The sequence below is a fragment of the Vicugna pacos genome, chromosome 16 (assembly GCF_048564905.1).
Source record: "Vicugna pacos chromosome 16, VicPac4, whole genome shotgun sequence".
Taxonomy (NCBI): Eukaryota; Metazoa; Chordata; class Mammalia; order Artiodactyla; family Camelidae; genus Vicugna; species Vicugna pacos.
In genome coordinates, this window is record NC_133002.1 from 16,022,008 (window position 1) to 16,036,355 (window position 14,348).

A 14,348-nucleotide genomic window follows, 5' to 3' on the forward strand; every position below is an offset into this window, starting at 1 on the left:
CCCCTCCCCGTCTCCGTGTGTAACAAGGCGCGGGCCACCTTTTCTTCCTCCTGCTGCCCCTCCCCAAACACACACACCCCAAGGGGACGAGGAACAAGCCCATCACTGAGCTCTGTTAAGAAGCCGAGTTGCAGACGATGGATGCACCGGTAAGGAGTTTGGGAGCAACAGGTGCACACTGCTCTACATAAAACAGACAGATGACAAGGACCTTCTGTGCAGCACAGGGAACTCTATTCAACATCTTGCAATAACCTCCAATGAAAAAGAATCAGAAATAGAACATACATATATGTACAACTGAATCGCTGTTCTATACACCAGACTAACACAACATTGTGAATCAACTATACATCAACTAAAAAAAAGAGAAAAGAAGAAAAAGCCAAGTTACATACGATGGGTAGCCTTGGTCCTCGTGTTCTAACATTGACCCGGCCTCGTCCTGCGGGGCAGCGGCTCCGCGCACACCGGAGCCGGGGAGGCGGGGTCTGATCGGAAGCGCCCGTCTTCTGGCACAGACCTGGCTCCGTCGACCGACCACTGCACTGGGACAGCAGGCCGTACACTGCTTCTGGCCAAGGCTCCTCCACCCTCCGTGTGGGCACTAATGACCATGTGTGTACTTTGAAGGACACAACAGTGGACAGAGTTCAGGTACCCACGGCCAGGCAGCATCAACTCGTTCACTCGTGCACGGGCACTCGGCAAACCTGCACTGAGCTCCGAACACCGAACATGTACGAGGTGCGGGTCCAGCCGCACTGCTGCAAGGTGTGAGTCCGGCCCGCACCTCTTGCCTTGGGGGGTCCAACATTCTCAACATCAAGCACCCCCGAAGCACGTGTTTCCCACGCCAATAGCAAATCAGACAAGAATAAGCCATGTTGTCTAAGTCATCAGAAACAAAAGCAGAGAAGTCCGCACACAGAGGCCAGAAAAAGCCGCACCGGCCGCTCTGCAGACAGGTAGCCTGCGTCCCCGAGGACCAGGCCCTGCAGCGCGTGCCGGGGACGCAAGCTTCCCAACTCGGCCCGCGTGCGTCAGGGAACAGGGGCGAGGAGACAGGGTGGTGGTGCTGCGTCTTGAAGGACCGGGGTCGGGGGACGGGCAGGGGGTCACCATGGTTTCAAATCCAGAGCGAACTGCTTCTCTGCCCCGGGCCACGTCCTTTACCAGTGAGCCGATCACATGGGCTGTTTCCAAATGGCCTGGTTTCTGCACGGGAACCACGATATTGAGTTGTCTGAGTCAACGCTGACAAATTCCCAGCAGGAGGCAGCCCTGGGCACTGGGGCAAAACTGCAAATCTGAATTGTGTGTTTATCTGAGGAACATTCGATTATAAACGTTAATACCCCCACGTTAAGCTGCAACATGAAAACCATCAGGCACAAAGCACACACTGTCTAGAGAGCAAGTTCCAAATTTTTCTCTTTTATATGCGTGTGGAATCTTTTTTTTTTTAATTGAAGCATAGTCGGTTCACAATGTTGTGTCCATGTATCCATTTCTGATGCACAGCGTAGTATTTCAGTCATACATACACCTGCACACATTCCTCTTCCTATTCTTTTTCATTACAGGTTACTACAGGATATTGAATACAGCTCCCTGTGCTGTACAGAAGAAACTTGTTGTTTATCTATTTTAAATTTTGTAGTCAGGATCTGCAAATCTCAAACTCCCAATGTATCCCTTCCCAAATTTTTCAGTGAAATTTCCAAAACAAGCCAAAGCAGCACCCGAGGAAAGCTCTTCAACCTGCTCCTTCCTTGGACGTTCTGGGGCAGCCGGGCACACTGGCCGGCGAGCCAGGTAGGGAAGACGTAGAGAGACAGACAGCAGGAACCAGCCCTCTGGCTCCGGACTCCGGAAACCAGACACGAAGGGTCTTGGCTCGGCTGGACAGCTGGCTCAGGAGCAAAGGGATCATGAAAATGTGTGGCTTCCCAAATGTCTAGTCAATCAGCCAGAGGAAGTCCGGCTCCACTGGAACAACGGAGTGCTGGGAGCCTGGAGGACACACGGGGGAAACGGCGGTCTCCTCATCGCGTGCCTGCTCTGTCCCCCGGCCCTGGGCTCAGAGTTGTCCATACATGGATGTCACTGTGGTCAGCATGGCAACTCCCCCAGGAACCTCTAAGGGTTACTGGAAATCCAAACGTCCAGCAGCCCCCCTTGTACGGGACACAGAGGAGACCATGGATGCGCTGGCTTGGTAACAGCCCCAACTGGAGGTCAGATGGCGAAAAATGGAACGTTAGCTGATACATGTGACAGACAAACATGGCGCACAGGAAGGGCTGGCTTGACCCCTTGCACTGGCACTCACTGCTCTTAAGTGTGGAAATCACTTCCCTCCCCGTCTCTGAGCCATAGGTTTTTCCATCCATAAAATGGGAATGGTACCCCGCTTTTGTAGGATTATTGTGAAGACTGGATGGGACACAGCACAGAAAAAGTCAACAGGGCATTTGCTCGGGGCCACGAAGTCCAGGATTCAGAATTCAGGCTTTGCCGAAACCCTGTCAAACATGAAAAGTTCCCAGGGCCTGAAAGGGCCAAATGGCAACTGGAGCCCAACTCCACTTCTCTGAGCCTCCATGTCCTTCCCCACCTGGTCCAACGCGTGCTCCGTCCCCTCCACGCCCACAAAACGTGGCCAATGTCACCACCTGGATGCAGCACCCAGGGGAGCTCCCATCTGCTCTGAGGGGATGAACGGCCCTTTCTTCACTCAGAACGATGATAAATTTAGACCATAGCCCTGCTGTCCAGTCATTTGTCTCTCCTTCCAGGGCGGTCCCAGTCACACGTCTCTGGGGAGGCCCGCCAGCCCACTGGGTGGGCGTGCACACCCCCCATCTGTCCTCCCAGGCGTCTTGCCTGTGCCTGTCTACCAGGGCCGTGCACCCCACCGCGCACTGCTTGGTGTCTGTCTGTCTCTCCCTCTCTCCCTAAATTGTGTCGAAGCCTCAGATGTAAGACCTTGAAACTGCAGTCAACTCTCGGCCCACGTGCCGTCTGCATGGAGGACTGGCCGCGGTCAGAACCGGCGGCCGGGCCTGCTTACCCCGTTCTGACCTCCTCTGGTCCTCACTCCTGCATGGAAGCCTCTGGAAGTCCCTGAAGTGGCTCATTTCACGAGGTTTCTGAGAAACACAGAATGAGGAAGGTGAACTGGCAACATGTGATAGAAAAGGTGGTTTGGGGGGAAACGGCCAGTTGTAGAGACAGGGAGACTGCTGCCTGCGGTTAAAAGAGCGAACAGCAACGATCCATCCCCCAGAGGTGGGGAAAGGGGGCTTCTGAAATGGGGGGAGAAACACCGAGTTACTTGTTTCAGATCAGTCTTTCTAGGCACAGCTGTGCACAAACCGTGCGCAGTGAACGAGAGCTGCTCTCCACCCAGAAAGTGGGAGTGGGTGACAAGCCAGGAAATCCTGAGGTTCTGACAAAAGGAGTTTTTGTTGAGTCAGAAATCCAACGAAGCAAGGGCTGTGCTGTGTCTCCTCGGCATCAGGGGGGCATGCGCAGAATGCTTTTAAAACCCAGGAGCGGGCCCCCCGGGGGGTGTGTCCAGGGGGCATCCTCTCTCCAGCGAAGGCCTGGCCTTGGAGACCCACCCTCGGGCAGCCTCACAGGAAAGCCAGGCCCTCCTTGCGGCCCCGGCTGTGTGTCTTGTGTCTGTGATGTTACCTGTAGGTGTTTCCATGGCTCAAGAAGGCAGCTGACACGGGAACGAGCCAAGGTTCCCAATGTGACAGAGCTGCGTGCGAAACGACTGTTTGGAGTGACCTCCAGAACTAAGAGCACGCATCAAGGACAGGCCAGCTGCTGGGCCGTGTGACGCGAAACAAGACACTGAAACTTCCCACGCCTCAGTGATCTGGTGTGTAAAACAGGGGCAGTAGCAGAACTGTCCTTGGGCGGCCACGAGGGTGTGTGTCCTGAGATGCGTCACATAAAGCACTGAGCAGAGGCCTGGGCGCATGGTGAGCGCCTACCGGTCGGATCTTTCTCCTCATTAACACACAGGACCGGCGCTCAGGGAAGAGGCTGGGGCAGTGGGAGCCGAGGAGGTGGGCTCAGGGGACCTTCAGCACGACTGCTGCCACACCTCTGTCCCCAAATCCCACCCATCCCACGACAGCCACCTCACTCCTCAAGTCCCAGCAGGTCCCGCTCACACCATCTGCTCACTGAAAGGATACCCCGCTGAACCCAGGCAGGCCTGGACGTCTGGTCCCCTCTCAGCCACACGTGTGTTCACGTGCGCAGATCCACACAGCGCCCTGGTCCCTGGGGTGAGGAGGGGTCTGTGTCCTACACACGTGCACACGTGAACGTGCACACCCGCACACGCCCTGCGTGGCTCCCCGGCGGCCCCAGGCATGCCCGCTGTGCGCCCCTCAGCTGTGACATCCCTCGTCCCAGCTGAGTTCCAGTTCTCCTCCCAGGCCACCGCGGCTCTGGCCTAGAAGGACTTAGTGAGTGACATCGGGCCAAGCAGTCTGGCCAAGACCCCCGCTGGGAATAATCTGGAACAAGCATGTGAGCAGCAGGAAGGGGGTGCGGCGCGGGGACGGGAGCACAGGCTCAGGTCAGGAGAACGGGCTTGAGATCCAGCCGCACGTCGTTTAGTCCAGTCTTGATTGAGATCCTGGACTCTCCCGAGCTTCAGGTTCCCCGCGAGCAGCACACTGCCTCGCAGGACGTTACGAGGATCCGACTAACTCAGGTGGGAGTATTTCTGGAGCAGCGAGGTCTTTCTGACTGTCTGCTTTTGTAGTCACGCCAAGAATCCTGAGCTAATGGCATGAATTCCCTTCTCTGGTTTATGACGGGGGCTTAGGTTGGTAACAAAACTACGATGTAACGTTGGTACCCAAGGCAGGGACGGGGTGAATTCCAGAGAGAGCAGCTGTGTCACGGAGCTTTATTCACAAAGACCACAGGGAGCAGGGGTGGCTGGTGGGGACACTGCCTTAGGCTCATTCACTTTCCTGGGAGTGGAGCTGGGCTGGGAGGGGAGGGTGGAGGTGAGGTGTAACAAGCGTAGAAACAGAACCACTGGCCCCTGAGACGTCTTCAGAATGCTGTGTCTCACTCCCAGCGGGGTGAGGGGGCCCAGGGAGCCCGTTTCCCTCTGCCCCTCACAGCCATGGCTCATCAGAACTGCAGGGGTGGCAGGGTCCGCAGGCTGAACACACTCAACCACAACCGGGCCCGTGAGGCCTGTGGTAGGCAGCTCCCAGGGGGCCCCCTCCTGGTGCTCACGTCCTCACGAAGCACCGCCAGAGCAGGAGCAGCATCTGTCTAACAAAGGGAATGTGGTCAAAGCGTCGGAGATCAGGTCACAGGAAGACTGTGGCTTCCATCTTGAGCTCTCTCTCTGTCTCCGTCTCTCTCTCTCTCTCTCTCATGCTCATCTGAGGAAAGCCAGCTGCTGCGTTCTGAGCCGCCCTACGGAGAAGCCAGTGGCAAGGAACCAAGGGACAGCTCCAGCCAACAGCCAATGAGGAACGGAGGCCCTTAGTTCAACAACATATGAGGAACTCAATCTTGCCAATAGCCACGTGCGGGAGCTCAGAAGTGGGCCCTCCCCAGCCAGCCCTTCAGATGGGAGCGCAGCCCTGGGCAAAGCCGTGACTGCCCTCCCAGAGACACCTAGAGACAGAGGCTCAGTGAAGTTGCACTTAGATCCTTGATCACAGAAACTGTGAGATAACACTGGTCTGTTAAGTTACTAAGTCTGGGAGTAATTTGTTACACAGCAGGAGATAATTGATACAACACCCTTATCAGACTCTCCAAGGAAAAATCTTGCTTCTGAGCCTGAACAGAGATGTGGAGGCTGCCAGCAGTGGAAGAAATCCTACTGCATGTGTCCCCTCCACTCTGATCCCACCCCTGGGGGCAATGCAATTCCCACCAGAAGGGAGCATACACACATCAGAGGGGAAACAGCAGGGAGGGATGAATTAAGGGCTGGGGATTAACAGACAGACACACATTACTAAATATGAAATAGATAAACAACAAGGACTGTGGAACACAGGGAACTATATTCAATTTCTTGTAATAATGTATAGGAAAAGAATATACACAGGTATGTACATGTATGACTGAATCACTTTGCTGTAACCCCTAACGCTAACACTGTAAATCAACTACAATGCAATAAAAAAATCTATAAAAAAAGAAAAAGAAAAATATACTAGAAGGAAAAAGAGGATTTGTGGCTCTCAAACACCATAGGAACAAAGCCGTCCTTTAACAAAGTCCATTTCAACAAGGCCGTTTCGACACAGTGGACACCCTGCTGTGGCCAGAGGGGTCAGGGTTGGAGTGAGGGATGGGGCAAGGTGGGGAGGGGGCTCAGAGATGGTGCCAGGGGGCTTTTCTAGAGCCTACTTGAGAGGTTCAGAAAGCCAAAGTTTCAGTGGTTTGTTTTTAAGACCAAGTAAAACTGACTTTGGCATCAAAATGGCTTTGTAAGAGCAGCCCGATTATGTCGAGTTCTATCATGAAACTATTTTTCCTGCAGACCCCCCACAGAAATACTGTCTGGGCTCCAGACCTAGGTGCGCTGCCACCGATCTTTCTTCCCTACTTGTGCGTGCACGAGCACACGTGTACACACACACACACACACACACACACACACACACAGCATAAAAGGGATTCGGGAGACGGTCTCCAGGGTCTGAGAGCACGCCATGAGTCCCGGCCCCAGGCCCTAACTGGATTCAGGCTGTCCCAAGTTGAGAGGCAGAACAGCACCTGCCCAGTGGCTGGCGCTGCACCCGGGACTCCAGAGAGAGCAAGTCATTGTGAACCAAAAACGAAGGGATGGGTCGCTGTGCTCAGGGTGAAGCACGCCTTCATCCCTGAGCTGACCCCATTGGTTTCCTGCAGGTCTCTGTCTTTAAAGCCACTGATTGATCAGCACTTAATAAAGAAAAGAGGGTCTCCCTTGGCCCCGCGTAGCTGGGTGGTCGTCTTGCTCAGTGAGAAACAGCAGCAACAGCCACAGGTTGTCACAGGTTGCCACAGGTTGCCACAGGTTGTCACAGGTTGCCACAGTCACGGGCCGCACGGCTCTGAGATTCAGCCAGCTGTGCCGGGCTTCTCCAGCCCTCTCATCACTAGATTTCTCGAGAAAAGAGGTTTGTTTGTTTTTGTTTCTTTAATCTGTCTCATTTCCCATCCAGCCCTGACCTCCTGCGTGTCTCTGAAAGCTCACCGCACAGCAGGCGCCAGGACCCAAATGCACACAGGTTCCCAGTCTCCCACCAGATGAATTCCTTCTGGGCCCAACTGCTGGGTGCACACCAACCAAGAAAACACGGCAAGCGCCGGCAGCCACAGCTCCGCGTGTTCTCACTTCCTGCTCCGTCTCAGAAGAGAACGGCTAACTTTGCCCTTGGGTGGGAAGCGGGACAGGCAGGGCGCAGGGCCCCGGGCCGAGGCCGCCACCAGCCCCCCCTGGGCGCAGCGCCCGCAGCCCGGCCCCCGCCGTCCCCCGTCCACCCATGGAAATTCCAGACGCAGGAGAAGCACAGACGGACCCTGCTCCGCTCCCTTGCCAGCTGCCGTAAACCTGTTCCTGTCCCGTTGGAGTTGTGACGTGGAGCCAGAAATCTGGAAGAATTTAACACCCAGTCGGTTCAGACACAGGAAAACATTGTTCAGAGTAAACACTGGAACCCCTCCCTCATCACCCAGGAATGCAGAGCCAGCGGGGTTGAGATCAGCAGCTGCTCAGAAGAGCCGTGGCCGCGCCGCTCTGCTCGGGCTGCGGCGGGAGGGCTGGTGGGGGGCGCCGGCTGCGCTCCGCCGGATGTGGCCCAGCCTCGAGCCCAGGGCACAGGGTTTCTCCCACCTCGGGAACCTGGGCAGTGCTCCCACGGCTCCGGCTCCAGAACACTCTCCTTCCAGGCAGGACCCCAGTCGCCTAAAAAGGCCCCCACAGTCCCTGGACTTGGGAGGGGCCAAAGCAGACAAAGGTCCTCGTCGGCCGGAGGGGCCTGGGATGTGCTGGGATTTCCCATTCCATTTGGCCTCTCAGCCCGTGACGAAGTCACTTTTCCTCGAGGAAGAAAGAAGGCTCCGTGTGCCGGCAAGGGCGCAGCACCGGCCACCGGGAGATGCGTGTGCTGGGTGGGGTGTGGCCACCCGCATCCATCTGGCTTTAACTGAACCTTAACTGAATCCCTCTCTCAAAAGCCACAACCAGGCCCCACCCCGTGTCCTCTGGCCCTGGAGAGGGGAGAGGAGCCACTGGTTTTCCCCGGGGCTACATGGGGATCCCAGAAAGACGTCACCATGTCACTGTGTTCCTCTGCCTAAAATTCTGCCTGAAGTCCTAAAGCTCCAGGACCAAGCGAGTCTGCTGACACTGACACCAGGAGCACGTGTCAGGGTGAGCCCACGAGAGGACGGGGGAGAAGGGCAGGGGCAGGCCAGTCTGCAGAGCCGCGGCCCTCATGGGAGACGCAGACGTGGGGGGCAGCGCCTGGACTCACACACACAGATGGGGGCCCATGTGGGCCAGCGTGGCCACCAGGGGGGCCTGCTTTGTGCCACCTAGTGCCCGCTGTACACCTAGGACCTGGTGTCCCACCTAGACCAGGGAGACCCGAGCCTCAGAAAGTGCAGCCACTCCTCCCAAGCCCTGTTTCTGGTAAATAGTGAGGTTGGAATTCAAAACCAAGGCAATTTGATTCTGAAACCAGTGAGCTGGGTTTTTTTTGGGGGGGGATGATTAGGTTTGTTTGGGGTTTTTTTTTTATTATTTTTAATGGAGGGACTGGGGACTGAACGCAGGACCATGTGCACGCTAAGCGTGGGCTCTGCCCCTGAGCTGAACCCACTCCCCGAAACCAGTGCTCTTAACCAGTGAAGCCACAGGTGCTGAAGCTGCAGACACGGGGGGCCAGCCCTGAGGAACTTGAGCGTCCATGGATTCCGACAGCAAGGGGGTCCTGGAACCAACCCCTCAACTATACGGAGGGAAGACTCTGCCTGTATGGGCACAAACCCAGATGAATCTACAAATAAACCATCAGGATCGAGACTTAGCAAGCGTGTTGGATACAAGGACGACATACCAAAGTCGTTCGCTTTTCTAAATTCCAGCCATAAGCAAATGTCTAAAAAGACACTATTTACAACTGCTTCAAATATAACCAAAGTTAGGAAGAAATCCAACAAAGGATGTGCAAGTCCTCTTGGCAGAAATTACACATTATTGAAAAGAACGTGTTTAAGATCTAAATAAACGGAGGGACAGGCCACGTTCATTGTAAGAATGTCAGCACCCCCTAAACTGGGCCGTAGGTTCAATGCCATCTCAACCTGAATCCCAGCGGGATTGTCTGCAAAACTGACAAGCAGATTTTAAAATGTGTATGGACACAGGAAGAGCTCAGGACAGAGAAGGCAATCTTAAAGACGGACAAACTTAGACTGCATTGCACTGAATTTCAAAACTTATGCAGCCAGAATACTCCAGACCGCATGGAGTTGGTGCGACAACAGACAAGCAGACACCGGCCTCGAGGAGAAAGCTCAGGACAGACCCACTTCGCTGCGGCTCTGCAGAGCAGCACGGCAAGGACACTGCTGTCAGAAACGGTGCTGGATCACTTGAATGCCCAGGTGGAAAATCACGTGTCGCTCCTACCCTCTCACGGCAGCCAAAAATCAGGTCCAGGTGGGTTGCACTTCTGTATGTGGGAAGGGACATGGTAAAACTTCTAGGAGATAACGAATCTTCACACCCTCAAGGTAGGAAAAGGTTTCTTAAAGGTAAGAATTTCCGTTCACTGAAAGACACCACTAAGAGAACTAAAAGGCACGCTTCGCTGAGGAAGAAGCCATTTGTACTCCATGTAACAAAAGAGGGCTTGTTAAACAGAGTATGTTTCAATTTTTTTCTAAATACCTATGGTCAACAAGAAAAAGATGAAAAAGAGTCGAAAATTGGTCAAGCAGTGTTAGGTATGTCACAAAAGATGATATTCAAATGGCAAAACAAACAAATGAGAAGGTACTCAACCTTGGGTAAATTCTCATTAAAACCTCATTAAAATGAGATGCTGCTAGACCCACCGCAAGAACAGCCGAAGTTTTTTAAGCTGACAATGCCGAGAAGATGGGGCGCAATGAGAAAGCTCACAGTCAGCAGTGGGAGAGAGTTTTAAACCAGCATGACTTCACCTGCTGAAGACAGACATACCCCTACCCTGTGCCCCGGCAATTCCACACCCAGGTTCAGAGCCGTGTAGCAAGAAAGTGCAGAGTCAGGAATGTTTACAAGTGCGTTGCTTATAAAATAGCCCCAAACTGGAAACAACCCAAATGGCCTTCTGAGGTGAAATGGGTAAATAACACAGCGGTCCAGTCATTCCACGGGGTACTACGCAGCAATGAAAACAAACACACTACACCCTGGTGCAACCACACGAACGAGCCGCACAAACAAAATACTGAAAGAAGCCAGGAAACAATGAGCAAGCGCACGGAATGTGAGTCCATTTACATGAAGGTCAAAAGGCGGGCAAAATATAGCATTTAGGACTGTGTTTCCTCCACGTAAAGCGAGGGCATCACTGATTCCCATGAATTCAAGACAGCAGTTACCCCCGAGGATGAAAGGAGAGGGAAGGGATGGGAGGGGCCGGAGGGGGTGCCCAGGGCCGGCACAGTCCCACTTCCTGACATGGGTGGGTGTTACCAGGCGGCCACTTTTGACAAATCACAAAGATGAAAGGTGTATGTCTTTGTGTACTTGATGTGTATTTCCAAAAAAAATTTTTTTTAGTGTTTTAGAGACCTAAGGAGCAGCACTATTTGCAACAGCCAAGGCATGGAAGCAACCTAAACGTCCATCGACAGATGACTGGATAAAGAAGCTGTGGTATGTCTATACAATGGAATACTACTCAGCCATAAAACAGAATAAAATAACGCCATTTGCAGCAACATGGATGGACCTGGCGATGGTCATTCTAAGTGAAGTAAATCAAACAAAGAAAAAAAATACCATATGATATCACTCATATGTGGAATCTAAAAAAAAAAAAGGACACTATGAACTCACCTAGAAAACAGAAACAGACTCACAGACTTAGTAAACAATCTTATGGTTACTGGGGAAAGCAGGTGGGAGGGGATAAATTTGGGGGTTTGATATTTACAAATGTTAGCCACTACATATAAAAATAGATTTTAAAACTTTTCTTTTATACAGCACAGGGAACTATGTTCAATATTTTATAATGACCTTTAATGGAAAAAATATGAAAATAAATATATGTGTGTATACGCATGACTGGGACACTGTGTTGTACACTAGAGACTGACACATTGTAATTGATGTACTTCAGTTAAAAAAAAGAAAGAAAGAAAAAAGAGGACACCCATGAACTCATCTACAAAACAGAACCAGACTGACAGACATAGTAAACAATCTTACGGTTACTGGGGAAAGGGGGTGGGAAGGGATCAACTTAGGAGTTGAAGATTTGCAAATGTTAACCACTATATATAAAAACAGATTTAAAAAAACAAAATTCTTCTGTAAAAGAAAACTAATAAAAGCAAAACAAAAAAATAAAAAATATAAGGATGGGAGGGTTTGGGGAGGGAGATGGCGGGTGGGGGAGTGGAGCAGAAGTTGGAAGGGGAAAGGGAGACAGAAGACTGGAGACTGTGTAGACAGGCCGAGGGTCACCTACGACCCAGCCACTGTCGGAGGGCAGGAGGGCAGGACCACCAGTCTGCAGGGGGCGGGGGGGCACGGGGGTGGATGAGAGAGTCTCGGTAGCAGCAGTGGAGACTTGGGCTGAAGGGTGAGGGGAGCAGAGAAAAATGGATCAGCAGTGGTGGAAAGCGGGCCCCGGGGCGGGTGCTTACGAGTGAAATCACGCATCGGCGGGGAGCAGCCCTGGCCCTCCGCCGGTGACTTTTAGGCTGTAATTAGCAAGTTGGCTCTCGTCTCTCTGAGGCCCAAAGTGTCTAAAACCAGAACAAAATTGTTCTTTCCCATGTTCCTAAAAACCTGAAGAATTACAAAGGTGAAATAAATATTTACATCAAGGATAAACAATGAACACTGGAAATCAGAGCGGGCCACGTGTCTCAGGCAGCCGCCGATCTGCTGCGCCGCCCACGCCGGCCTTCAGCCAGGCGCTCACCGCAACTCGGCAGACCATTCCTTCCTTTCTCCTTGACTTCCTGGCACATCCCCCACAGCTCCGACCTCTGAGAGCCAGGGCTTCTGCCCGCCACCTCCTGTCTCTGCAGCGGACCCCCCACCGCATTTCCCGGAAGCCATCAGACATGACATTGTCCCCATCCAACCGGAAATGCCCTGTCACCAGAGATACAGTGGCCTGAGGAAAATGGGGACTGAGGATGTCCCATGAGATCTGGGGAAGAAGCAGGGGCCAGGGCTAGTAGCTGGTGGGACGTCCAAGTTGAGACACAGGCTGGCTGAGGTTTGAACAGAAGGACCAAGCTAGGAGCAGGCAAAGCGATGTTAGGAGATCCAGCAGGGAGCAGAGTCAGGGGTCAGAGAGGGACCAGGAACCCAGTGCTTACAGAGTCCAGAGCTTGAATACTGGGGCAGGGGGTGCTGGGGCTGAGCCTGGTCCTGGTATTTATCAGCTGTGTGACTTTGGGCAAGTTATCAACCTCTCTGGGCCCTGGTTTTCTCTAGTGAAGTGAGGATGGGGCTGGGGATGGGGCTGGAGAGGGGACTGGAGAGGGAGGAAGACCAAGGGCCAGGCAAGCCTTCTGGTGTGAGAGACTGAGACATCTGTGACCCAAGAGATCCTCCCGACCTCGGCTTGGTGTCTGGCACCTTCCCTCCGCTCCTCTGCTGGTCAGAGCTTGTCCCCACCAGCAACAGCACGAGATGCTGGGGATGCTGGCAATCTGGGCACTTGGCGACCAGTCCTGGGATCGAGAGCCATTGCGCTGACACCCACCAACCATCCACACGTGGTCCCCCGCTCCACACGCTCCGCCCATCAGCCTGACCCCCGACCGCATCACCAGTATCTCCCAACTGCTCCCCCCACCACATTCAAACACTCCCCAGTCTTCCTCCTCCAAGAAATTCCTCCCCTGACCCCAAGCTCCCCTGACTTATATTTTCCTCTTTTTCTCTGCCAAAGTTCCCCAGGGAGTGGCCTGTACCAGCTGCTGCTCCCTCCTCACACCCCAGGGTGCAGCAGCCGACTCCACTGACAGCCCCCGGCAGGAAGGACAGACGGCTCAGCCAAGGAGGGGCTCTAGAAGGCGGGCAGGCGGGTGGGCGTGTGCGCACGTGTGCACACACTCACACACATGTATATACACAGATGCACACACAGAAACACACATATGCACAAATTCACACATATGCACACACACACAAAGACACACACACACTAACCCATTCCAATATGGCAGCCAAGGGCCCCACTCAGACTGGAGAGAGGAGGGAACCCCAGGCCGTCCACTGCCAGGGCTGCAGGCAAAGAGCCCCCCTCCGGGGGCTCTGGGTTCAGGCCCAGCCCCTCCCTCTCTCCTCCCCACCGCCCTGCCATCTACACTGTGCCTTCCCCATCACAAGGTTTACTGACGGTTGTTCTGCTTACCAACCCCTTTTACTCCTCTTCTTAACTACTTTTAAATAAGCAACTTGAATACTCATCATTTCGTTTTCAAAGACCATTGTTCACGTGGCTGCCATGATCTTCTCTGCAGGTTCGGACGGGTTCTTACCAGCGAGGGCATCACCAAGCCTACTTAACATCCCCTTGGTCCTGAGCTCTGGGGGAACGGGCTGCGAGCCCCATTTTGGTTTGTTTCCCTGTTCAAGGAGAGCTGTCACCCTGACTGCACTGTGGAGGTACCTGACCATTTTCAAAACCACAAACGAACCCTCTGCCAAGTTAATCAGACTCCGGACATCAGGCCTTGTACAGAGTCCGGAGTCCCGGGGGTCACGGAGACCCTGGGATCCTGGATCCGGCGCAGGTTCTCCTGCTATGAAGGGCGCGACCTCCTGGTGGCTGGGGCAGCGCTTTTTTCTCCTTTCATCCCCAGCTGTCTCACAGGGACACCTGGTGTTCCAGCGGGTGAGCGAGGAGGCCCCGACTGTTACCTGAGAGGCGCCTGTGGTTCCCCATTCTTCCTTCAGTGTCCTGGGGGTTCTCCTGCCCAGGGCTTATTTTTTGGTGCAGATGTCCCCTGCACGTCGACCCCACGTCCCCCTCTGTCCTGTCTCTGCTGCCCCAGGTGGTCCAGGAGCCCGATGTCAGGAGTAAATGGGGGCATTGTGACAT

At 53.7% G+C, this 14,348-nt stretch overlaps 1 protein-coding gene across 18 annotated transcripts in view; it reads right to left on the reverse strand.

The window, feature by feature from the left end:
- The window catches only part of CDRT4 (CMT1A duplicated region transcript 4), a 33,041-nt gene extending 18,723 nt beyond the window's left edge, over window positions 1-14,318 (reverse strand). For 10 of the 18 annotated variants that reach the window (XM_072938417.1, XM_072938422.1, XM_072938421.1 and 7 more), the window contains exons 1-2: window positions 14,168-14,318; window positions 3,077-3,155 (exon numbers count right to left, since the gene is read on the reverse strand). In XM_072938417.1, coding sequence (XP_072794518.1) covers window positions 3,077-3,143 — 67 coding nt within the window. In that variant the 5' untranslated portion in view covers window positions 3,144-3,155; window positions 14,168-14,318. Of the gene's footprint in view, window positions 1-3,076; window positions 3,160-14,167 lie in introns of those variants that run through there. The other 8 variants (XM_072938427.1, XM_072938432.1, XM_072938430.1 and 5 more) reach the window with 3 other exon arrangements.
- Between the last annotated feature and the right edge of the window lie 30 nt (window positions 14,319-14,348).